The sequence below is a fragment of the Notamacropus eugenii genome, chromosome 2 (genome assembly GCF_028372415.1).
Source record: "Notamacropus eugenii isolate mMacEug1 chromosome 2, mMacEug1.pri_v2, whole genome shotgun sequence".
NCBI lineage: Eukaryota > Metazoa > Chordata > Mammalia > Diprotodontia > Macropodidae > Notamacropus > Notamacropus eugenii.
Window position 1 is genome coordinate 338322038 of NC_092873.1, and position 25331 is coordinate 338347368.

The following is a 25331-nucleotide window of genomic DNA, read 5'->3' on the forward strand; positions in this document are numbered from 1 at the left end:
GGGGAGAAAAATGAATAGCATCTTCAATGCAGTTCACAACCCATCTATGCCTGCTCAGATTGTGCCAGTCTGACCCAAAATTAAAAGGGTGGAGGGAATGGGGGGGGAGGGAAGAAAGGTTTTCTTAATGAAGTCAGGAAGACTCAAGTTCAAATCTAGTTCAAACACACTACAGCTGTGGCAAATCACTTAACCTTTGTCTGCCTCAGTTTCCTCATCTATAAAACAGGTTTAATAAAAGTCAGGAAGACCTGAGTTCAAATCTAACCTCAAGCTGTGTGACTCCAGAAAGTCATTTAACCTCTGCCTAGGGGTTGTTATAAGGATCATATGACGTATTTGTAAAGTGTTTACCACAGTACCTCGTTGCCTAATAAAACCTGTCCTCTTCTTCCCCACACCCACCCCCAGACAACCAGGAGGAGATTTTTCCAAAGGCACCTGCTCAGCTGCTGAAATATGGCTGACTGGTATTAGGTTCAATTGTCTGAGAACTTGGACTTTAAAGGGTACCAGTTAAAGGAGGAGGCAATGTAAGGGAAAGTTGGGGGGGATATTAAGGGAAGGTGTGGTTGTGTTGAAGAAATGCTCTATGATTGGCTCATGGGGGTAGCAGGGAGATGGTTGATTCCACATGCCTCCCCCCAGCCCCCAGGACCTCCCTGCCTCCCCAGACCACTGATCTAAATCAACCCCAATATATTTCAGACAGGGAGACAGGACCAGAGAAGGAAACTATTTGCCCAAGACTGGAACAAATTAATAGGTCTTCTCCAAGGAAGGTAGAAAGCACCTCGCCTAAGGGGAGGAGGAGATGGCCCAAGGAGACTGTAGACTGCAGTTCCTCACAGGAAATGAATAGTTAAAGATTCATATTTAGGACCCTTATCCCATCACCAGCACCCCCACCCTCCCCAATACACACAAACACACAAAGTTGAAAACGCCAAGCATCACTAAGGATTTTTAATGTTTCCTCTCTGTCTTCCATAGGCCTCATTAAAAAAAAGAATATGCATTTTAGTGTGTGCTACATCATCACCAGTAAACATTTCATGTGCTGCCCACACAAGGCTGGGTGGGGTCCATCCCCATTCCCCTCTCCCGGTCCGGTCCGGTCCGGTCCCAATAGGCTTATTATCCCTTTGCGATTCAGAACTGTCACTGGCCATGGACATCACCCAAGTCTGTGCTTTTAAAGAACTAAGTTAGTGTTTCCTATAGTCACCGTCACCTGCGTCACTGTCTCAGTCTTGTTCTATCCCTTCCCTTTCACTTTCTTCCCCCCTGTCCCCCAGTTCCAGACCTAGGCTATAGTTTTATTTGATTCTTTGGGCTTCTCACCCTGCCCCAAACCACTATGTCAAGAAGAGAGATGAGGGGGCAAGCAGGGTGGCTTTCAGAGAAGAAAAGGCTAAACAGGAGGGCCAGAGGCCAAGCCTTTTTGAGGTCTAGTTGAAGAAAGTAGGGGTTGTTTATGCTGGAGATGAGATTTGGGGTTAGGAATATGTTAGCTGCCTTAAAGTGTTTGCAAGAGGAACAGGAGATTTGTTCTTGGGGCCTTAAAGGCAGAACTAGGAGAAGTGGGTAAAAGTGGTAGAAAAGCCAAGTTAAGATCTACATAAGGAAAAATTTCCTAACAGACCTAAGCCAATGTGAAATGGGTTGCCTTGGGAGATAATGGCTTCTCACTTACCAGAGGTCTTTAAGTCAGTGCTGGAGGACCACTTGTCAGGGATGTTATATTAAAGATGCGATTCCTGTTAAGGGATGATTGGACTAAATGACCTCTGGGGTCAGTCTGTGCTGAAACCCGACCTGAGCAAGGCTGCCATACTAACATAGTCAGCTGTCTAGTGGGGGGGGAGGGGGGGCAATCTTCCCACCAGTGGGAAGATTCCCACTACCAGCCCAAGAGATGGGCAGCCCACAAAGAAAAGGAGAATAGTGCAGACCAGTGAAGACTACAGCCAAGTCTGGGGGCATGAAGGCCTTTTTTTTTTCCCCTCAAAGGAACTAGATTAAAATTAAAAGAAAAACTACTCCCACATTATTTAAAGAAAAAAAAAAGGTAGTTTGAGCCAATAGCTGGTTCCTGTGTTTGGGGACTAGGGAGAACCCCACGCCCAGGTTTTATTATTATCCCTGCTCCCATTTGAGTAGACTAGATTTCAGAATCACAACCTAGAGGCCCTGTTCAGAGCCTTCCCATCATCATCATCATCTCCTTGTTCCCAAGAGGCTGCTGTGGGAAAGGGGAGATTTTCTATGTATACTACCCCAAGCCAGCCACCTGGTGCTGTTTAACTCCAAGGGGCCCCAGACTTCCTGCCTGGGTTCTGGGAGGCAGGAATGGAGCATTGCTGAGGGGGAGGGGAGCTCTAGAAGGAGGTACTGGCTGCAGCTCCCAAACTACTCCCTCCCCTTCCCCCCACAGCCAGACTCCTTACTCTCCAAGACAAAGGGAGCCCCAGCCCTGTTTGGGGGAGCCCCAAGCTCCTCCCAGCTTCTGATCTTAGGAGGGGACAACAAGAGAACTCTCAAAGGAGGGGGAGTGGAAGGGGGAACATTTCCCAAAAAGGCTCCAAGAACTTTATAGCTCTCCTCCCCGTTTCCCCTGTTCCAACCTATTAAAACAGAAACATGAGTGAAGAAATAGGCAGATGGGGGGGGGACTTCTCAGAGGATCCCTCACCTGCACCATATGTAATGCCAACCCCTTCCTCTCACGCTCAAACATCTTTCCAGCAATGGCTGGTAGCCAGAGAATAAAGTCACAAGTCAAGATAAAAATCTATGGAAAATGAGAAACACTGGGTGGGAGAACTTTAGAGAGACACAAATTGGGGGAGAAGATGAATCCACACAGAGTGGGAGAGGGAGACACATATGGAATGGGAAGGGAGAAAAGAGGGAGATGCACTAGGAGCTGGAGAAATGGAGATCAGATGGAGGTCTGGCTCTGCTGCCCTAGTATTGCTTAATGTGGAGGGACATCTGGCATTCATTTGGGGAGAGGTAAGAGGGAAAATGGATTCCTGCTTCATGTTGAAGTGTTCGTTGGCCAAGAAAACACCCCTGACCCCTGGATGTCTTGGGTAAGAGCAAGCTGTCCATAGATGTCAGGTAAATCATCTATCTATCCCCACCTGCTCCAACCCAGAGTTGCTTGACTTACAGATTCCACCAAACCCCACATCTAGGAGAAATGAGTCACAAAGAGGACCAAATACTCTATTCACAGGCAAAGATGAATTACGGAGGTGTCTTCTGCAACTAAGACTTCCTGCCAAGGACCCTTCAAAGAGTTATTCTACCTGGACTCTGGGAGCCCCATAGAAAGGTGTAAAGTCACAAGGAGTGGGGCCAAAAAAATAAGTCAGTTGTGCAGAGCCACTCAACACGCCCCCCCTGTCCCCTTCACACACGGATCTCATCCTCTTCCTCGTCCATAAAGGAGAACTCTTTGTTCGGCTGTCGGGCAAGAGGCACCCGAGCCCTCTCCAGCCCATGGAGTGCAGGGCTTCGTTCCTCTATGATTCCGGAGGCACAGCTGGAGATGGAACTACTGTCTCTTGTGGTATGACTGCCCACACTGCGGGCAGAGGCTGGGCTGGGAGCTGCTGCTGCCCAACCCTCATCCTCCAAAGTGCAGGGAGGCAGCAACGGTGAGTCTGCACCAGGCTTCCCTTCCTGCTGTAGCAGAGGAACAGCAGCAGGAAGAGGGGGCTGGCTGCTGTGGCTTGGGCCCTCATCACCATGGCAACCATCCTCTTCCTCTGGGTCCCACTCGTCCTTGTCCATGATGCTAAGGACATCCCCCAGCATGGAGGGCCCTAGGTCAATATGGAAGGACATAATAGATTCTGCATGCTTCAACCCATAGCCAGTCTTAGGAACATGAGGCAGGTCTGTGATGTCCCCAAAGGCCTGCTCATCAAGGATGGGATCAGGAGAGTGGATGCCCCCAGATCCATTCAGACGGGGTGTCTTCTCCCCAGCTCCTCCTTCCTCTTCTAATTCTTCCTCCTCCGCCCCTCCAGCGGCTGCCTTCTTCACAGGGCTGGATGAAAGGCTCTTGGGCAGCTTACCAGACCCCTTTTCTGCTGCCTCTTTCTCATTGAGCTGTGGCAGGGACACCGCATTTTTCACAAAAAGAGCAGAATCCCGCAGGGAACCCAGCATGTCTCGTCGGTCTCCCCGTGTCACTGACTGAGACCTTTTGCTGCCCCGAAACTTTCGAGACAGAAGGCTGGGTTTAGATGAGGAGGTAGCACTCGCCTGCTCTTCGAGGGACTCAGGGTCTGGCTCCCCAGCCTTACTGCTGAGGAAGGAGGTGTCCCCAAAGGCATCCCCAGCACGCCCCACATGCATAGTGTGGCGGAAGTCGCCCAGGGGAGCGCTAATCATCTCTGCTGTGAGGTCCACTCGGGAGCGGCGCTTCGAGTGGGCTGAGCTGGACACTAGCTGCTTGAGTATCGGCATCTTCCTGGGTCAGGAAGGCAGGCCCTCCCAAGGTCAAATGCAAGAAGGAAAAGCAGACCTCTCTGAGTCTGGATCACGAGGAGGATGGGATGATGAAGACAATACAGTAGCAGGGTCTGGAGAACAGAATACAAAGGGTTAACGCAGTTTGGAAAAGCAACGGAACGATATAAATAAATCTGCTACGGAGTTGTTTTTTTCTCTTTTAAGACTCAGCTCCCTTTCTTCAACCTAGTTGCAAAGAGATAAAAGATAAACAGATAATGCAAGCCCAAAAGGACTTCTAATCTACCCCACCCACTCCTCCCTCTGATCACCCCGGGCCAATGGCTATTAGCAATTCTGGTTTAGAGAACCAAGCGCTCCAGGGAACTTGGGAAACTCAACAGACCGGCTTCTCTGAGAGGTAAATCTCTATTTCTCCTACTTTTACATAATTACATAGTATTAGAGTGGAAAGGATCTTAGAAATCACTCAATCCCTTCCACTCCCTCGTGTTTGTTTTTTTTTTTTCCAAGATAAGCAAACTAAGATTCAAGGAAGTTAAGATAACTTACTCAAGGTAACCACACAGTCAGACAAAACTAAAACTCAAACCCATGTCTTTCTGACTCTCAAGTCCAATAACCCTTTCATTGTCTGACACTGCTACCCCCTTATACCTCAAACTAAAATGTGGACCCCTAGACTAGCTTACCAGCAATCCTCCCACCACTTCCCAACAAAGCTGGGTTTTGAGATGGGAGAAGGGTCTAAGGTCTAAGAAAGAGACTGACTCCTTAACTGTCCTTGGTTGTAACCAGTATATCTGGAAAGTTCTTTGTAATACCTAATCTGATTCCTGCAAAAGTCACTGAATGGTTCAGTTATGGGTGAGAGATGAAAAATTAAGAACAATGGAGGTTCCCAGTAGCTCACTACATTTGCACTGCTTCTTAGGGAAGATGATCACTACTAGAAAGATGAGCCCAAGTCACTCCCTCCCTCGCCATAAGACATGGACCTTGAGGATGGTGCTCAAAAATCCTAACACCAAGGTGAAGTAGAAACGCAAAGCATTTCTGCAAAATGCTTCACATTTTGATATGTTTGAAGTGTCAACCTCCCAGAAGAGAATAATAGGAGTTAGGAGTTACTGTTTCTTGTTTTAAGCCTTTGAAATTAGGCAATTATGAGTCTTTAATATTTTGAGCATTTTTTTAATGGAGGAAATAAAATAGTTGTCCTATATCTAAACTGACACCAAATACCTTTACTTTTAGGGAGACTCCTAGACATGAGCCAAACCTAAGCTTTCCTTAAGCAATTTCCCGCAGGGATTGGGGACCCAGGAGGGCAATGAGACAACGAGAAATTCTGTTCAAAAATCACATTCTGTTGAAAAATAAATAGCTCCATTCAATTAATCACAATTACTTATTTCCATAGGAAATTTAGGTGAATTTTCTGGATGGTTAAGTACAGAGGTGACAGACACTTACCTCAGAAGCCTTTTTTGAGCAGATGAGACCACCCACCATTTATAAAGATTATCTGAACCAGATACTGGCTCTTAAAATGACATTTCTAGCGAAGGAAACATTGGGTACTAATACCCAACTCTTTTCCCTTCAATTGAAGGAGACTCCACCTCAGAGAATACTGAACTCAGAGGGAACTTGTTTCTCACTTAGAATTATAGATCGTTACTGAGACTCCTTAGATAATAGAAAACCAACAGAACATGGGAATTTCAATAGCCAACCTGACCCTTTAAGAACTTCAGGATGAGGGAGACAGGCCTATAGCTATGCTGCTGATGACTGACCCATAACCTCAGCCAGTTCAGAGAAGAAGGGCCAGTAGGTCACAAAAGAGTTAGACTCGTGACCTCTGACCTAAATTATGATGTTACAAGTAAACCAGAAGATGCAGTCACACATACAAGCCAGGTAGGTAACAGTACTAGACTGCCCACGTAAAGTTACCCTGCATGTAACTGGATGAGTCTACTGACACATACTAATTACTACACATCTGAATTATGTTTCTTTTGTCTTTTAGTTTTAAAGTAAATTTGCTTACATGCTTGTTATGTAGCATGCTGATAGCTATGAACTATTTTACTCATCTATTTGTGTATTTTAAGGCAACAAGCATTATTAAGCACTTACTATGTGCCCTGATCTCAGGCACTTTACAATCCAATCATAGGGGAACACAACACACCAAAGAACTGAATGAGGTGAGGGGCAAGGCGTGGCATCACAGAATAGAAAGTCAGAAGCAGAGCCAGAAGGAGAATGAAGGCTGACTTGCCTCGTCCATCACAAAATGGAGGCCAAGGGAGAAACTCACCAACAGAATAGAAAGGGGAGGGACATGAAACATGGGGATCAAAGAAATAAGTGTAAAAACACTTTGCAAACCTTAAAGTGCTGTGTAAATATTATACATTAATAGTTATACCCATGTTTAATAGCTATACTCATGTTGTAATGTTATAGCTAGTTCGTTTTGTTTTGTTACTGTTGATGATCTGCTTCTGTGCTATAGATATGTGTGTATTATGTCCTACATGTAACTGAGAAGCGCCCTGTCTAGCGATGCTGTGTGTTAGTAGTGCATTTGGTGTTGCTTTGTATTGTTAATGACTATTTGCTTTCAACAGTATTGTGGGATGATTACCCAGGATTCAGGGTTCATCACCCTTTTTCTTTTCAAGAAGTAATGTTTATTTTGATGCTTAGGTTATAAAATTACAGATTTCAAGTATACTTTGGCTGATTTTTTTTTTTAACAAGGGACTTCAAAATTCTGGCCTTGGGGACAGATATAATAATACCTGGGTTATGAGCCTTGATAAGGAAACCAGAAACTCAAACACTGTCCCAAGAACTCACTAGTTTGGTAAGGTCTCTTTGAATTTAATTCTGAAGCCAGAAGAGAAGAATTAGATCATCCATGGAAAGAAATGTCACTGACAGGATCAAGATGCTTTCTAAGGGTTATCTCCCCTCTTTACCTCTTCCAGAACTCTAATGCACCCTGACAGGATGATGACATTGAGAACTGATAGAACCCTTGCCACTAGCCTCACCCTATTTCCAGCCTAGTTAGAGGAGGACAGTGTCAGGAGGTAAAGGCACTCTCTTTAAGTTCCTTCTCTTCTCTTTCTACCCCCCAACTCAGAGTCTCCATGCTGGGACAGAACAGCAGCCAAGCCAATAGTCCCCCTCCCCCTTGTGGGTTTGTCCAAAACACACAGCAGGAGGACTTGGGTTAACAAAAGACAGTAAGCATTAGCTTAGTACCAGAATAGGCGAGAAGCTGTTCTGGCCATAATGAAATGAAAGCCAGGTCCCATGCTCCATCAAGTCAACAACTTTACAATCTGCAATTCTCAGCAGCTCTGTCTTTACAGGACCTAGCTCTACAAGTCTGAACGTAGAAGGTAATTAACAGAATATTGGGAAGTGGCTATTCTTTACATAATTTGTAGTATTTGCAACAACCCCAAGAAAATAGCAGGAGAAGTATTATCCCCATGCAGCAAATGAAAAAACCTAGGTTAGAAGAGCATGAGTAAGACTTGTCCAAGAAGGCTGTGCTGGGACTCAGAGCCCAGCTCAGCATTCTCACCACAACACTGATTACCTAGTCTGGCCCGTTCCCTGCTTTCACCTCCAAGGTTCCCTAGTTTCTCCTTTCCTAGTCACAAAATTTGTCACAATTCTGCTCTTATAATCTGTAAACCAGGGATTCCTAAGCATTTCTGAGTGAAGGACCTCTTTTCATAATGACCTTTTTTAAGTGCATCAAATAAAAGACAAGAATAATAAAATATAGTTATCAAAATATTTTTTAAAAACGGTAAGTTCATGGATGCAAGGTTAAGAACACTCTTCTCTAGTCGAGCCAAAATTACATACGGCAATGATGTAAATAGAATCACTACCCAAAGAAATCTAAAGTGGATGTAGCAAAACAATAAGGAACTAACTTGACACCAAAGAAGGAAAATGAGAAGACACTGCCACCCTTTGCTGAGGCAGGAGTCCCACAAGGGTGTACATTGAATGTATTTTCAGATTTTTTTTGATTTGATGATTGATTATGCTAATTTTTTTCTTATTCTTTTTTTTGTCTTCAAAAAAAATGTGATGACTCTTCTGTGAGGGGGAAGGGATACTGGTGGAAACTACAGTGATATATAAAAGATCAATAAAAAACTTATTTAAAAAAACATTAATTTTTAAAAATCCTGCTCTAAATGATCTCTCTCATTCCAGTATATAACTAAAGCCAGTAATCAGTCTGGCATCTTCCTCCCTCCCTCTCTGTATAAGCTGTCCCCTTATAGACCAAGGACTCAGATCTGAAACTGACTGGGTAGCAGAACTGATTGGGGTAAGGGGAAAAAGGGAAAGGTGGGGTAAACAAGGAGAGATGAGATTGGCAATCAGTCAAACTGAGACCGGTTAAAGACCTAAACTTCAAAAGGCCAAGGTCCCCACTGAATCCTGGGCCAACTCCAGTTGTCCTGATCCATTTCTGGTGATGGGACTCAGATGACTGGAGGACAAAGTGAGGCTAGTGACTTTGCACAGTCCTCCCTCACTTAAATCCAATTCACTTGCAAGTCATGGCACCACCTCTTTGATGTCATGGTCCTCTTCGAGAATGAAGGACAAACAGCAGCAGCAACTACTATGCCTACAATTCAAGCTCCTACCTGAGTGATCCTGGCAGGACAAGGTGTCCCCACCTTGGCCCACATGTTACTCTGGGGCCTCTTTTGCCATGCATGCAAGACTAGAAGCCTGGTTCCCAAAGCATACTTGGAATCTATACGGTCTTGTTCTAAGATAAAAAAAAAAGAGATCAAAAGTAAAGGAAGTGATCAAATGGGAGAAGAGGACTGTGCCTAATTATTCCAGGGTCGTCATTCTCCTCAGAAGGATCCCTCTATTCATGGTATAACACTTAAAGTGCTGCACTTGGGAGTTAAGAAGAATGGGTTCAAATCCAGTTCTGATACAAGGGCAAGTCACTCTCTGAGTCTTAGTTTCTTCATCTGTAAAACAGATTGAATTCAATAGCTTCTGAAATGTCTTCCAGCTCTAAATCTACGATTTGATGAGCCTTAGAAAATGTATCCTTTCTTCATGCCCAACCAATTCAAAATACATTACTCTCTGGTGCTAGTAACTTCTACCTCTTTGCCTTGGGGAACCTGAAACTTGCTGGGTAACCCAAGGCTAGGAATTAATAGCTGGATGAATGAAAAGTTTCCAGCCGCAGGGCTGGTTCCCTTCTTCACACTTATCCGAAGGCCATGGCTGCACCCTCAATATCAGTACCAAGAAAGATCCATTAAAGCGGCTCCTGGAATTCCCTGATGGGTTATTTGTGACCCTCAGCCCACACTTGTAGAAAGGCAAAAGAAGGAGCTTCTACAGGAAGGAGGAAGGAAGTTAGACCCAACCTAAAAGAAACCAAATACAGCCAGGTCTTTGGTTAGAACAATCCAATCTAGAGCAGTTATTTCTTGGATCATCCTCTTCCCTTATCATTAGAAGGTTGAGGGGCAAGTATAAAAGGAGCTATTTGTTTAAGCCTGTGTGCAAATTGAGATTCTTGGCTCCTGTTCATAGAATCTCACTCCCACTCTTTCATATTAATACATGGGAAAAGTTAGGCCCAGGGAGTGGGAGTGACTTGCCAAAAGTCACACCACCAGCTAGGGTGAGAACTCAAAAGTAGAACCTGGGTCCTGGTGACTCCCAGTTCAGTGTTCTACCACACCACACCATACTCCTTCTCCCTGGTACCATGTTGTTTTGAGTCTCTGTTCTCCAGAAAGATAGTAACAGCCTTATGGTATAGTGAAAAAGCATTTGATTTGGAATCAGAAACTTGGGTTTGAGTCCTACTTTAACTGTTTCTTGTCTAATCCTTGTATGATCAATCATTTTCAGTTGTGTCTAACTCTTCATGATTCCATTTGAGGTTTTCTTGCCAAAGATAATGTAGTGGTTTGCCATTTTCTTTTTTAGCTTATTTTACAGATGAGGAAACAAGCAAATGGGGTTAAGTGACTTGTCCAGGCTCACCCAGCTAGTAAGTGTCTGAGGCCACATTTGAACTCATGAAGATAAGTCTTCCTGACTCCAGGCCACCGCACCACTTAGCTGCCCCAATACTTATGTAGCTCTGGGCAACAATAATTTGTTGTTCAGTCGTTTCATTTGTGTTTTAATAACAACAACTATAATAGCTAACATTTCCATGGCACTTTTAAGGTTAGAAAAGTGTTTTACATATATTGACTCATTGGAGTCACTTTTTCCACCTGGGTTCACAGAACACCCAAGGGTTCTGTGAATGGATTTCAGGGAGTTGGTGAACTTGGATGCAAATTCACATTTACATAAAAAATTTACATTTTTATTTTCATTAACCTCTAACTGAAATTTAGCATTTTTATCAGTTACGAATGTGGGCAACAAACATTATTCTGAAAAAGCATTCATAAGTTTCACCAGAACACACACAAAGGTTAAGGACTAGAGATCTCCAAAGTTTCTCCAGCACTGATATCCTAGCATTTATATTTTATGGTTCTACGCTGTCAGTTAACACAAAGTTTGACAATTCTCCATATGCAAATCCCCATCCCTGGGTACTTTGAGGGGGGTCTAGAGGTAGGAGGGCACTCTCAACCCTCAAATGGGCAGCTGGAACATGGTATGTACCCACAAAAGCATACAAGCACAAGTATGTAAAACCAGACTGAATACAAAAGGAAAGGAGCAGTTCAAGCTAGGCAGTTTTAATGGAGACTAATTCAGACTACTTCTCATAGCTGCCCAAGAATCATAGTACAACTGTTGGAATTTTGAAGCCCATAGAACAATGCCATATGCCAAGACTTCCCCCCTTCCCCCCCAGAATTCTTTTAAATTTAACTAAATGAGAATATAGTAAGCACCTACTATATGCCATGCCCTGGGAAAAGAGAAACCAACCAGCCCCAGAAAGGCTAGAAAATCTGAAGAAGTAGTTGTCCTGTCTACATAAGGAGAGCACACACCAAAGAGTGACTTCCTGCCTTGGTCATCATGTCTGTCCCCCCCAACTCTCAGATTTACAATGAATCCCTCTTCCTTATTTCCACCCTCACCCTTCCACCACACCCTCACTAGGAATGACTCATTTTGATTTTCCAGATCAGCTCAAAGGCCCCTAGTGAAGGAAAACCCATTAATTTCCCAAGACAACTTTCCCAAAGAAACCCATTTCACTTTTGGTTTAGCTCTGTTAGGAAAACCTTTCCTTATACTGACCCTAACTCAACCTTTCTGTCACTTCTGCCCATTTCTCCTAGCTCTGCCTTTTGGGGTCAAGCATAACCAGTCTTCAGGTTCTCTTGCAAATATTTTAGGACAGCTAGCATGTTGCCAATGCCGAACCTTCTTTTCTCCAGGCTAAACAACTCTTATTTTTATTTTTTTGATCAGTTCTCAATGGGCATGACCTCCATTCCTCTGAACTCTTTCTGAAGAAGTCAAATTTTTGAAGATGCAAACATCTAGCTATGAGACCCTCTGCTTCCTACACGGTACTCTCCCAAGAATTTCATGGTATGGACATGCAGGCAGACAGTAAGAGGAAGTTCGGGAAGGTAGGGAGGGAGGCCATGCATTTGCCTGCCTGAGAACTTAGGGTTGTGGTTTCCTGGAGAAAAGGAGATGCTTTCCTCAAAGCCATTCATGACTCCAGTCTAAGTCCAATGGGGGAACGGAAGAGCACAAAAGTTTGAACCTCTCAAATCAAATAGTGTGATGGAGTTCTTGGGTAAGTCTACTTTTGAGGGTGCTAAGCAAGGTGAGAGCCTCTATCCCAAAGTAGGTAACTGTAATCATTTCCTTACCTTCTGCAGAGAAGTCTGGGCTCCCGTAGGGCAGAGAGAGCTTGATTCCAGTAGCGAGGCCAAGACTCTTAAAGGGGGAAAGGGTAGGATAGAGTAAGCCTATTTCAGGAGCCAGAGCTGCACAGGAATAGGGGAAACAGATTCACCTACCATGTTATTTTAAGTCATTCCATATCGGGGGAAGTCACCTCAATGGCTGACAGATAGCCTTTGCTTCTCTCAGAGAGAGACAATGAATTGGGGCAGGGCTTGAAGAGGAGTCCCTATCATAAGCCTACTTTGGAACTTCTGGTCACTCCCTCCCTCTGGCTTGAGGCTTCCAGATTCTGTGGGCAGGGCAGAATTCAGAGGGACCAGCCCTGAAAAGGAGCTGACAAGTAGGGATCAGTGGCTTTCTGAGGCATCCTTGTTGTGACTCAGCTTTGGGGAAGCAGGTAAAATAGACTCAGGGAGTATCACTCCCCACTGGCCTTGCTTTGGACACCTATTGCCCAGGGAACTGAACCTTTCTTCCAAGGCAGGTTAAGGGAAAGGATGGTAGACATCTCAGAAGACCAGTATTTCCCTGAGTGCCAAGTCAACTCCCATCTAATATTCCTCAAGATAAAGACACCAAGAGCTCCTATAGAGACCCAGCCTTTGACAAAAGTCCGTACTCATTATAACTCCTTAACATATGGCCGGATTTTCTGGAATCTTAGGGACAAATCTTACCTTGCCCCATCCTATCATATGGTTCATTCCCTCATCTACAAAAAAGGGAATGAAAATATTTGTACCAACCTACCTCACAGTGCTAATGTCAGAGAAAAGATTTCGAAAACCTCTGAGGCAAGAGGCAAATTTTGGCTTGACATTGAAGGAAAAAATTTTAACAATTAGAACTGTCCAAAAGTGGGTGTCTTGGGGTAGTGGTCATGTGAATTTCCCTTTCACAGTGAGTTGTCAAGCTAAGGCTGGATAATTGTTGGATATGGGTCAAACTAGATGACCTCTGAGGTTCTTCTCAACTTAAATTTTCTGGTATTATTAATAATATTATCTTGTCTTGAAGCTCAGAGAAGGCATACAATCTGCCCAGTCACATAATTTGGCAGAGCTATGAGTTTTATTCTTTCAGTCGTGTCTGACTCTTCATGGGTTTTCTTCATTTCAGGTTTTCTTGGCAAAGATACTGGAGTGGTTTGCCTTTTCCTTCTCCAGCTCATTTTACAGATGAGGAAACTGAGGCAAACAGGGTTAAGTGACTTGCCCAGCATCACACTGCTAGTAAGTGTTGGAGGACAGATGTGAACTTAAGAAGTCTTCTATTCACTGTGCTCAAGAACTCTGAGAAGAATCTCCCAAATCCTATGGGATTTCCATGTTCCCTATTCAGAAACAAAGGTTTCTACATTTCGCTGCCTGAGAACGTAGGGTTGTAGTCTCCTGGAGAAAAAGGAATGCCTTACTCAGTTCATTCACAATCTATCACCATCTATCTCCAACGTGACAGAAGAAAAAAGCAAAAGCATGGTGGCTTCCCAGTCAAATAAAGAATCTCTAAAGTCAAATAGTGATACTGAGTTATTGGATAAGTCTACTTTTGCGGGTGCTGAGCAGAGCAAGAATCTGCATCCTAGAGTATGCTAGTGGGGGGAAGAGGAAGGCTACTGGGAAGATGTCTTCTTCAGGGTTACAGAGCTGGACTGAGTACGAAGAGTCATAGGTCTGAGGAAGGGCATTCCTAGTAACCATAGCATGTGGCTCCAGTACAGGCAATCTTGGTGCTGGAAAGAACATATCAGCCAATCCCACAGATAAGAGTGGTTCTAGAAAATGGGAGTTTTCTGGGATACTCATCAACAATAGTCAAGTATTGGAATTAATTTGTCTTTTCATGGAAACAAAAGGCTTTTAACTTAATATGTAATTCATCAGAGTCCCAGAAACTCAGCAATCCTAGCAGTGACACTGGGTACCCACAGGTGCTCATTATTGACTTGTCAATATCTCTCATGCCCTGAACATCAGGGAATCCTTTATTTTTTTCTCCTCTTCACCCCAAAGCAAGAAAATGTCATGTGACAGAAACATGCACCCTCATTTTATTCATAGGATTTAGTTCAGGAAGGGACCCTCAGATATCATCTAGTCTAGCCCCTCATTTTTTTTCAGATAAGAAAACTGAGACCCAGAGAGGTAAGTGACTTACCCAAGGTCACAGAAGTTATAAATTTCAGATGGAGCTTCAAAACCAGTAGCCTCTAACAACAAATCCAGTGCTCTTTCCACGTTTCACCTCCTGGAGAAAATTGTTCTTTAAAATAAATGTCATTGGGGCAGCTAGGTGGTTCATTGGATAGAACATAAACCTTGGAGTCAGGAGAATCCAAGTTCAAATCCTGCCTCAGACACTTACTAACTGTGACCCTGGGCAAATCATTTAACCCCAATTACCTCCCAAAAGAAAACAAAATGTCACTACAGGACATAGGGGTGGGAGGAGAGTTAGAAAAATTTTCATCTCACCTTTTCAAAATTATAGCCAAGATAACGGCAACTTATTGCATGGCAGAAAGAGCTTAGAAGATCTGGGTTCTAGTCCTGGCTCTACCCTGAACTAGCAATGTAACCAGGTATGAGTAACTCAAAACCTCTCTGAACCTCAATTTCCTCATCTGCAAAGTAAAGAGTTTGAATAATGTTGAATCAGAACAGTTTATGAAATGACAACATTAATTCTAAGGAAAACAACTCTGAAAGACCTCAGAACTCTAACCACAGGAGGGACCAGACATAACTTCGAAAGACTGAGGATGAACCATACCTTCTATCCCTTGTAGAGAGAGGTACAAGACGAGACATGCATTCTCAGACATTGTGACCAATGTGTTGTTGGTGTGTGTGTGTGTGTGTGTGTGTGTGTGTGTTTGCCTGACTATGCAAATTTATTATAAGGGAGCATTTCTGCAGGTGGGGTGAGATGAGAGAAAGGTGGGCTGTGGATAATATGAGATAGGAAAAAAAGTTATGACATTTTATTCATTAAAATCAGTTAACTGTAAGTAGTCACTAAAACTTTGGTGGTTGTATCAATGTTCAATATAACATTTACATTTTAAAAATAAGATGAACATGGTTGGACTAGCTCTGTAAGAGCTAGCTGTAAGATTTTGTGATGTACAACTTTCCTGTCCAGAAAAGAAGGGAGCTTAGGTTGTCTCTCACCAAAAAAAAAAAACCAAACCAAAAAACAAGTCAGGACCAACAGCTGCATCCTGATTCCACCTACCGGACCAAACAAGAGAAATTAAATACTCCAACCACCCCAAAGGAGATCTGCTTGTTTCCTGTTTGTTCTCAAAGAATTTGAGAGTTGGAAGGGACCTTCGAAGCCAGAAAGTCCAACCTCCCACCTCTTGTAAGAATCCTGTCTCCAACCTGCTGGATGTTCAGTCATCTGGCATTCTTCTATAAAATCCAGGAGAGCATCAAGTTGTTCATCCTAGTAACCAAGAAAGGAGTTTAAGCAGTAATGATTGTGCAAAAAAGGCTGCCTACAATCCAGCACTGAATCACTCAGTCTCTCCCTTAGGGTGCTTGTTCTAGGATTCCATAGGAGAAGGAACAGCTGAGGACACTCTGCTCCCTTGGAGTTCCTGGGTAGGAGAAGGTGGTTGTTTCCCTAAAGCAGAGAAAGAAACAGCAACAACAGCTGGTACAAATGACTTCCTCTCTGGGCCTCACTTGTCTTACCTGTTAAATAAACGTGGGGGTTGAACAAAATAATCTCTAATTTCCACATTTATTTAATGCTGTGTCCCAGACCCCTTTCTCAGTCTGATGAAAGCCTATGGACTTCTTCTCAGAAGGTTTTTAAACACATAAAATTACAAAGAAAACCAATTCTACTGATATAGTCATCAATTTTTTTTAAGTTCATGGAGCCCATCTTTAAGAACTCTTGCTTTTAGATTTACAAAGGATTTTCCTCACAACACCTCTGTGAGGTAGATGCTTACAAAATGTTACTACTGGCCAAATGAGAGATAGGAAAACTGAGGCTAATTAGGGATGTTAGAGTGCCAGACCTGAAGTCAGGAAGACTCATCTTCCTGAGTTCAAATATAGCCTCAGACACTTCCTTGCTATATGACCCTAGGCAAGTCACTTAACTCACTTTCCTCATCTGTAAAATGAGCTGGAGAAGAAAATGGCAAACCACCCCAGTATCTTTGCCAAGAAAACCCCAAATAGGGATCACAAAGACTCAGATAAAACTGAAATGACTGAACAACAACAGTTAAATGACTTGTTTGTGGTTACAAAATAAGTGTCTGGGTTGGGATTCAAATGCAGGTCCTTTATATCACCAGTCCAGTGATCTTTTCTACCATACTACCTGTCATTCCATTGACTTAGCTGTGACTCAAGGGCAGGACCCTAGAAAAGGATCACTTTCTAACGCCTAAGGGCCTAAGGAGGTCCTCCACTTGCCACTGACTATTCTTCTACTTCTCCCTTTATAGCGAAGTTTTCCAGACCAGATAATCCAATCTCCCTTATAAAGGGCCAGTTCACTTAACCTCTGTCTGCCTCAGTTTCCTCAACTGTAAAACGTGGATCACAATAACACCACCTCCTGAGGTTGTTTTGAGGTTCAAATGAGATTATATATTTGTAAAGTGCTCAGAAACAGTAGGAACTTAATAAATGCTAATTTTATTCCTTTTCTTTCCCTCCTTTCTCTTTATCTTATCCCTTACAGGAATCACTTCTTACCCCCACCAAGCAATCAGGATGGGCAAACCTTTCAAATTGCCATAAGTTCTAATTAAGGAGATCTAAGGGGGCAAGGACGGGAAGAAACTGGTACTAGATTAAACAGTTCCAAAGGACTTTTCCAATTCTAGGATCTTCTCACGGGAAAGTGCTAGATCAGCCTTCCCAAAGTAGCAGCCTGTCCCTCCCCGCTGGCCTGGACAGTTCTCTAGCCCCCTTCAGCTGCAGCTGGAAGAGCCAGGTTCCCATAGAAACATCCGATGCCTCTAAGTCATCAGCTGGAAGCACTGTGGATGTCTCCTTCCAGGCAGAAAAAAGGGAGCACATGCTTTTAACAGAAGCAGGTAGCCCCTCACATATTCCAAAGACACCCCTACTGAGGAAAAGCAAGCAGTTGAAGGTTCAGTTCTGAACAGGACAACAGAAGAGGGCTGGAGAGGAGGGAGAGGCAACACCACAATTGCTCTACCACTTCTGCTTTCTTTTTGTTTCTCTGGCTTTTTTTTTTTTTTTTAAGAAAAGCCAGTGGTGTTCAGCTGAGCTGGGGAAAACGCCCTATGATTCCAAAGTTTTGGGTTTTTTTCCCCTTGTCACTACGAGATGACTTTAAACAGATTCTCTGGTTAAAATCATCCTAGTACTGGGGTATAGAAATCTATCTTGCCCTACAAAAAAGTGAGGGGGAGGGGGACGGGGGGGTGATAGAGGGAACAGCAGACTGGGAGAAGTGTAATCAGAACGCATGCCACCATTTTTGGGTGGGAGGAGAGTTGGGGAGAAAATTTAGAACTCAAAATCTTGGGGAAATGAATGTTAAAGACTAAAATAAATAAATAAATTTTAGAAAAAAATCATCCTGGGACCAACCCCTCCCTAGAGCAGGCTGGAAAAACCCCTACTTAGGCTTCCTGAAACATCCTGGGGCCCAGGTCACTTCATCTCCAGGGAAAGTCCAGATTATCCAGCAAGGATGGCCACTGGGTACATCCCCATGGTACTCTGAAAGGGCCACCACTGTTAAGAATCTTCTCTCCTTTCAAAGCCATTGATAGCCTCCCTGCTCATCTCCTTTCTTTTGACACCACTACTCCCATCTTTCTCCATGGTTAGACATTTCTTAGCTCCTGGAACTCTCTATTTGGGAAAGAGAGTGGTTGAAGTTAAAATAAAACAAAAACAAAACCAAAATTTGCAATAGACCAACCTTCTCAGGGAGTAAATTAGAGCTTCCAGAGATTCCTGGCTTTGGAGGATCTTCACTGGTGAAGGGGGAAGAAAGAGTAAGTGAAATGGTGTGGGGTGACAGGAAACTGTTTAGGAATCAGGGTGATGAATACCAGTGACTCAATGACATCTGGCAACTTTGTTTGTTTATATGTCTCTTCCTGAAGTTCTCTCCACCCACTTGGATCTCTCAGATGACACAACGGATCAGGCTTTTACTTACATGAAGAGAGGGAAAGGGGAGGGAGACAAGAGAGATTCAGCACTAGACCTGGCTCACCCCAGCTTGAAGATGGTCTGGGAACTATCTTCCTGCTCCAATCAGCTCTCCTTCCCCAAATGACCCAGAAATTCAGGGAAAACACAGAGTTAAAATCAGAACCACCAGCTTTATTTTGGGCCAAGCACACCATTTCTCTTAAGACCAGGGTTCATGGCTGGCTTGCTCAGTCACATTGCTATTCAAGGTCCCTCTGCAGACATTAGAATATCTCACTCCGATTCTGGCTGGTGTCACCCAGCTCCTCAATAAACATACGGTCATTTGACCCAGGTCTGTATTTCAAAGGCTCTCTCAGGATCCCCACTCTGGTCCTAAGCTCTCACAGTCTCACTTCAGGAGACTGGAAGAAAAGGAACAGAAGGAGCTTGACTAGATCAGACAGTTCTAAGGGGGAGAAATCATTTCTAGGGTCTCCTCATGGGAAGATGCTAGATTAGCTCCCCCAGCTTCAGGACACTACAACCTTCAGTCATTACTGAGTTTTTTTCAATTCTTTCAAGAATCAAAGATTTCAAGGAGGTGGGTATGACCTTCATTGATACGGATCATAACCATTCTATGAGTTGCTATAGCCAAAAATAATTAATGAGCTAGTGATGAACCACTCTGAATTTAGCCATAGTTGCCTCAGATGACATTTGGGCTCTTGCTAGGCCTGTACCTGAGATCTTTCCAACTTGGAAGGATCTGAGTAGGGAGTCTTAACCTAAGGGGGGTGTGGGAGGAAAGGAAGAAGAGTGTCCACAGACATGCATTTTATTTTAGAGTCATTTTTTACAGGTATTTGACAGGGAGTGAGGAGAGCTCAAGCAATATGTATATTCTACCATCTTGGCTCCACCCCTGATATATATTTTTTAAAAAATATTTTGCTAAGTGTGTCTAACTTCAAAATCCTATTTTATTTATGTATTTTAAAACATTCTGAAATGTTAGTTATCTGCAGCTTATCCTGTCTAGATCTTGTTTGTACATGGATTATAAGCGTTGAGGGCAGGGATGTCTTTTGCCTTTCTTTATATCTCTGGTGCTAAGCACAGTGACTGAATAACAAGGCATCCATAGGCTTCACCAGACTACCAAAGGGGTCTATGACACAAAGAAGGTTAGGATCCTCAGTGGTGTAGTTTTTGTTCTACTGCCATGACTTTTGGGAGCCCACAGTCATAACTATTCCAATCACAGCTACCCCAGGACTAGAACAGAATCTTAGCGGAGGCTCTTGCCTCCCTTCAAGAAAGTGCAAATGGTAAAATTTATCTCAGGGCACATGCCCAGTCTGGGATCATCCAATGTGGTATAGGGAGATACAGGCAAAAGATAGTCCAAGGAAGAGTATGAGCTGAAATGTCACATTAGAAATATCAGAGGCCCCCAAAGCTGTTCTCGTGGGTACCCTCTGAATTGCTGAAGCCTCCCAAGCAAAGATAGGACATCTCAGAGATAATTCTCCAATCCAATGAGCATTTTTTAAAAAGCCCTACCATGTGCAAAGCACTATATTAAGTGCTGAGAATACAAAGACAAAATGAATGAGTCTCTGGCTCCACAGAATTTACATTCTCCTGAAGGGATACAACAAATAAAAAGATAGATATATAAATATTTTGAAGAGCATTAAAAAAACTAGGCTTTTTACTGGCAGTAGTAATTAATCAGAAGTTTCAAGGTATGTGGGATTCTAAGAGGTAGAAGTGAGGATGGAGTGCATTCCAGGATGAGGGGAGAGGCTGTGCAAATGTACAGGAGCAACTAGGTGACTCAGTGGATAGAGTACCTGCCCTAGAGTCAGGAGGATCTGAGTTCAAATATGACCTCAGACAATTACTAGCTATGTAACCCTGAGCAAGTCACTTAACCCCATTGCTCCCCAAAATCAAAACAAACAAATGCAGAATGGCGAATGGAATACCAAGTTTAAGGGAATATATGTGAGCACAGTGAATAGACAAACAAGAATAAAATAGACCGAGGTTTTGGCCTAGGAGCTGCCTTACTATCTGACTACAATGGAGAGAGCAGAAAGGGAAATAATGTGAAATAAGCCTGCAAAGTCAGGCTGGTGCCATATTAAATTCCAACATGGAGAGTTTGCATTTTATCCTTTGGAGAATAGGACACCACTAAAGGTTTGAGGGAAGGGTGGAGTGACATGGTGAGACTCTCAAATAAAGGAGGCTCTTCTGGAGCTCCATTTCTGGAGGTCCCAGATAACAATGGCACCAAATAGCTGAGAATCTTCATTCTAGTTTATTTCCTGGACCACTTAGCACCTCTCTGTAAAGCAGGTCAGGAAAAGGTAAGGGTAGGAAGAGAGAAAGACTTCCTTTAGCATCAACAAAAGAATGGGCCGCCTCTGGAGGTAGGAGAGTCCTATCATTAGAAGGATTCAAGCAGATACCAGCTGAGCACTTGTCAAAGATATTATAAAGGCAATTCCTCTTGGGGGAAAATGTTGGACCATGTGCTGGCTGAAATAATTTCTGGCTCTTAAGATTCTATGAATGCAGAATTGGATGTGTTGGCCTTGGATCCAAGGGGACTCTCAATTCTTCAGACTTACAGCATTCAATAGACGGGGAAAAGAATGGGAGATAAGAAGTCTAGAAGGAAGACAGAAAAGAAAGAAATACTTCCTATCCTAGAATGAAAGCTTATAGTCCAGGGTAGGGGTTGGGGAGGTTACAAAGACACCCAGGGAGAAGGAGCCCATCCTAGGAGAAAAACCAGTAGTAGGTCAAGTAGGCATGTAGACTGGAATAGTACCGTGTCCCTGGGGTGGAGGTAGAAAATCAAGCACTACGGGAAAGATTTACCTTCAGAATGAAAGGGAAAGAACCTGACCTGACCTCTAAGATCAGAGATAGATAAACCACTAAGCTTTGTTTGTGTCCATGGTCACATGGCTGCAATCTTTAGAAGTAATCCAGCTGCTCACCCCCTCCCAGGACAGCACAAGTACAGACTGTCCACTGGTCAGGAGAGGGAAAGTAGATGGCTGGAGGATTCACATAGCACAGATATGGAATATGGGGCTCAATTCATCCTGTTCAGGACCAGGGTGGGAGGAGGTAAAGTCCTGGAGCTGAAGATGTTTCCAAGTAGATCTACAGAACTCTTAATTACTTGCTTTTAAAAATGTCACTGGAATGACAGAAGTACAAGTTCATTCCTGCAGGCGGTGTTAAATGAATTAGTCTTCCTAGAACAGCATGATCAACAGGGCTGAATGAAGGAATGATGCCCATCTACAGCAGGGGTTCTTAATCTACAGGCTGTAAACTTGTTTTTAAATACTCTAACAACTATTTCAAAGTAATTGGTTTCCAATTTTGTGCTTTAAAAAACAGTCTTCTGAGAAGAGGACCATAGATTTCACTGGACTGCAGAAGGATCTAGATCTATAACATGCAAAAAAGTTTAAGAAACCCCTGCATTAGAGAGAAGCTCTGTCCTTGGCCATGTCCTATTCAATATTTTCATGAATGACTTGAAAGCAAGCCAATCATATTTAGACATGACACAAAGCTTGGAGCAGCAAACAGATTAGATCATAGGAGTGTTATCCAAAAAAGAAAAAGAAAAAAGAAAAATCTAGACCCACTTGGATGATGGGCTGAATGAATAAAATTACATCTCTTCCTATTAAATTTCAAGTCCTATACTTGGATTCAAATAAATTAAAAACTGCTCAAGAGAAAGGATTGGAGAAGGTTAAAAAAAGAGTTCATAGTTTAAAAAAAAAAGACTTAGAGGTTTTTTGGACTATAACTCAACATGAGTCAATAGTGTGACATTTTAAAAAAAATTAAATACTTTCATTGGCTGGATTAATATAAAGAGTCCAGAATAAGGGAGGTGAGAGTTTGTCTGCACCATTCTTTAAAAAGATCTGGGAAATATCATGCTCAGTTTTGAGAGATAATTTCCCCCCTTTGCAAGCCTATGCAATTTATTTTATGCATTTAAAATATAATGACAAAAAGTAGCATTTACATATCACTTTAAAGTTGACAGATCACTTCTCAAATAATATTTCATTTGATCCTCAAAAAATAAAAATAAACAAAAAAACCCTGGGAGGAAGTTTCCTTTATTATCACCATTTTCCAGAGGAAACTGAGGTTAAGACATATTAAGTGATATGCTCAGGGTGAGTCAGTTAATAAGCATTTATTAAGCACCTACTATATACCAGATAGTATGCTAAGTGCTAGGTCACACAACTAGTAGGTATTTGAGACAGGATTTCAACTAAAGAGACATTTTTAGGAAGGGCATTAGCATAATGTGGCAGAGGAAAGCAGCCAGGATTAGGTGGAATGGGAAGCTTATGGCTTGGTAACAGCATAGGCAGATAATCCTAACACAGACTTGGGTTTGAATTTTGGCCCTACCACTTCATCCCTGTGACCTTGGGATAAGTTTTATCACCTCTCCAGGTCTCTGTTTCCCATCTGTAAAATCAAAGAACTGGACCTGATGACCCCTAAGTTTTCTTTCAGCTCTGAATCTATGATGTGATCTGAAAAGGCTCTATGATAGTCTCTCCCCTTCCTATCTAAGGACTAGGGAGGCCAAGTAGACTTCTACTAAAAAAGCAAAATCTCTCCTCTTCTTAGAAGGTTAAAAAAAAGAAAGAAAGAAGGGTAGAGATTACCAGCACTCCTGTTCCTCAAAAGAAAGATTTCAGATACCAGTCACCAATAGAGTAGGATGATGGCACCAGAGAACAAATAATAATTTGATGATGATTATGACAACAGTGAAAAATAGATAGTGTTATATAGCACTTTAAGAGTTTCCAAAGCACTTTACATAGGTTATTTTGTTGGATCCTCACAATCCTGTGAGACGTGTGTTATTTTTCTCCCCATTTTACAAATAAGAAAACTGAAGCTCAGAGACGCCATACTTATCTAGGGCAGGAATGGGGAAGCCACACGTGATCTTGAGGCAGCAGGTTCCCCACTCCTAGTCTAGGATCACATGGCTAGGAAGCATCTAATTAACTCAGCTCTTCCATTTCCAAGTCCAACAAATATTTCTTAAGTGCCTATTAGGTGGCAGGCACTGTGATAAGCCCTAGGGATGCAAAAAACAGACTCTGCTCTCAAGGGGCTCATATTCCAATGGGAGGGGGTGGGGAGTGGACAACATATAATAATTATGTTCATATCAGATGTATACAGCCTAAATGAGGTAATTTATTCCTCCTCATATTGTACTTCCAGAAGTCAATGAATACTATTGGGAAGGTACTCTGAAGTAACCCCAGGAATAGTGCAAGTTCACAGCTAACTTGGTGCTCATGGACATAGTTTAAGCTGGGGCTTAACGCGTGAACTTCTTGTAAGAAGTTCTTGTGTTATTACAAAAATCTAAGTCTACCAGAAAAAACTCTCACACACTGTGGTCGTTGCTGTGCATAAATTTCTCCTGGTTCTGCTCCTTTCACTCAGCATCAGGTCATGTAAGTCCTTCCAGGCCTCTCTGAAGTCTTCTTGTTCATCATTTCTTATGGCACAATAGTACTCCATTACATTCATATACCATAATTTATTCAGCCATTCCCCAATTGATGGACATCCCCTTGACTTCCAGTTTTTGGCAACTACATAGAGTGCTGCTATAAATATTTTTGTACATGTGGGACCCTTTCCCATTTTTATGATCTCTTGGGGATATAGTCCTAGTAGCGATATTGCTGGGTCAAAGGGTATGCGTGAACTTCTTAATAGAAGGATGATGAAAACTATGTCACTTACAAAGAGGCTGCAAGGCAGACTTCAGAAAAACCTTGAAAGACTTATATGAACTGATACTGAGTGAAATGAACAGAAACAAGAGAACATTGTAACAAAGTGTAACACTGTAACAAACAGCAACATTGACTAACTGAGAGACTTCGCTCTTCTCAGCAATGCAAGGATCTAAGATAATTCCAAAAGACTCATGATGGAAAAAGCTGTCCATGTTCAGAGAAAGAATTGTAGTCTGAAAGCAGATCAAAGCATACTGTTTGCTCTCTCTTTTTGCTTTTTCTGTCTCGTGATTTCTCCCATTTTTTACAACATGACTAATGTGAAAATATGTTTAATAAAAAGTATACATAGAGCCTTTATCATATTGCATGCTGTCTAGGGGGGAGGGAGGCAGAGAAAATTTAAAACTCAAAAACTTGTGGAAGTGAATGTTGAAAACTAAAATTAAATAAATTAATGTAAAGAAAAAAGAAACCAAAGAGGCTACAGAAAAACAGAACCGATGTGGACTCATCCATCCAAATCCTTCCTGAAATTCCACTCCAGCTGACAGAGTTGGGAGTTCCCAGCTCCAGGGTCCTGGATTCAGTGACCTCAGGAAAGCCTTCCAGATTCTTAAATCCTCTGACTTTCCTTGGGGCCCTGAGGAGAAGCCTCCAGTCCACAGTTCACGCAATCCAAGCCATAGGAGGTCAACTCTCTGAGCCTCCAGGTCTAGATGATTGCTCAACTTCCTGCCCTTTCCCTACCCCAAGGTTTATCTCTGGCATCTCTCCAGGCTTCATTCCTAGGGTGACAGAGGTTCCCTCACCCACCTCAGAAGAAAGTTTCACCAAGTCCTTCCAGAAGTGGAAGAGGGAAAAAAACAAGGCCATTTCTCAACCAAAGAAGGCC

At 42.9% G+C, this 25331-nt stretch overlaps 1 protein-coding gene across 8 annotated transcripts in view; it reads right to left on the reverse strand.

The window, feature by feature from the left end:
• Positions 1 to 937: 937 nt before the first annotated feature.
• CDC42EP4 (CDC42 effector protein 4) overlaps positions 938 to 25331 on the reverse strand; it is a 30571-nt gene continuing 6177 nt past the window's right edge. For 2 of the 8 annotated variants that reach the window (XM_072645569.1, XM_072645576.1), the window contains exon 2: positions 938 to 4601. In XM_072645569.1, coding sequence (XP_072501670.1) covers positions 3421 to 4485 — 1065 coding nt within the window. In that variant the 5' untranslated portion in view covers positions 4486 to 4601 and the 3' untranslated portion in view covers positions 938 to 3420. The other 6 variants (XM_072645571.1, XM_072645570.1, XM_072645574.1 and 3 more) reach the window with 6 other exon arrangements.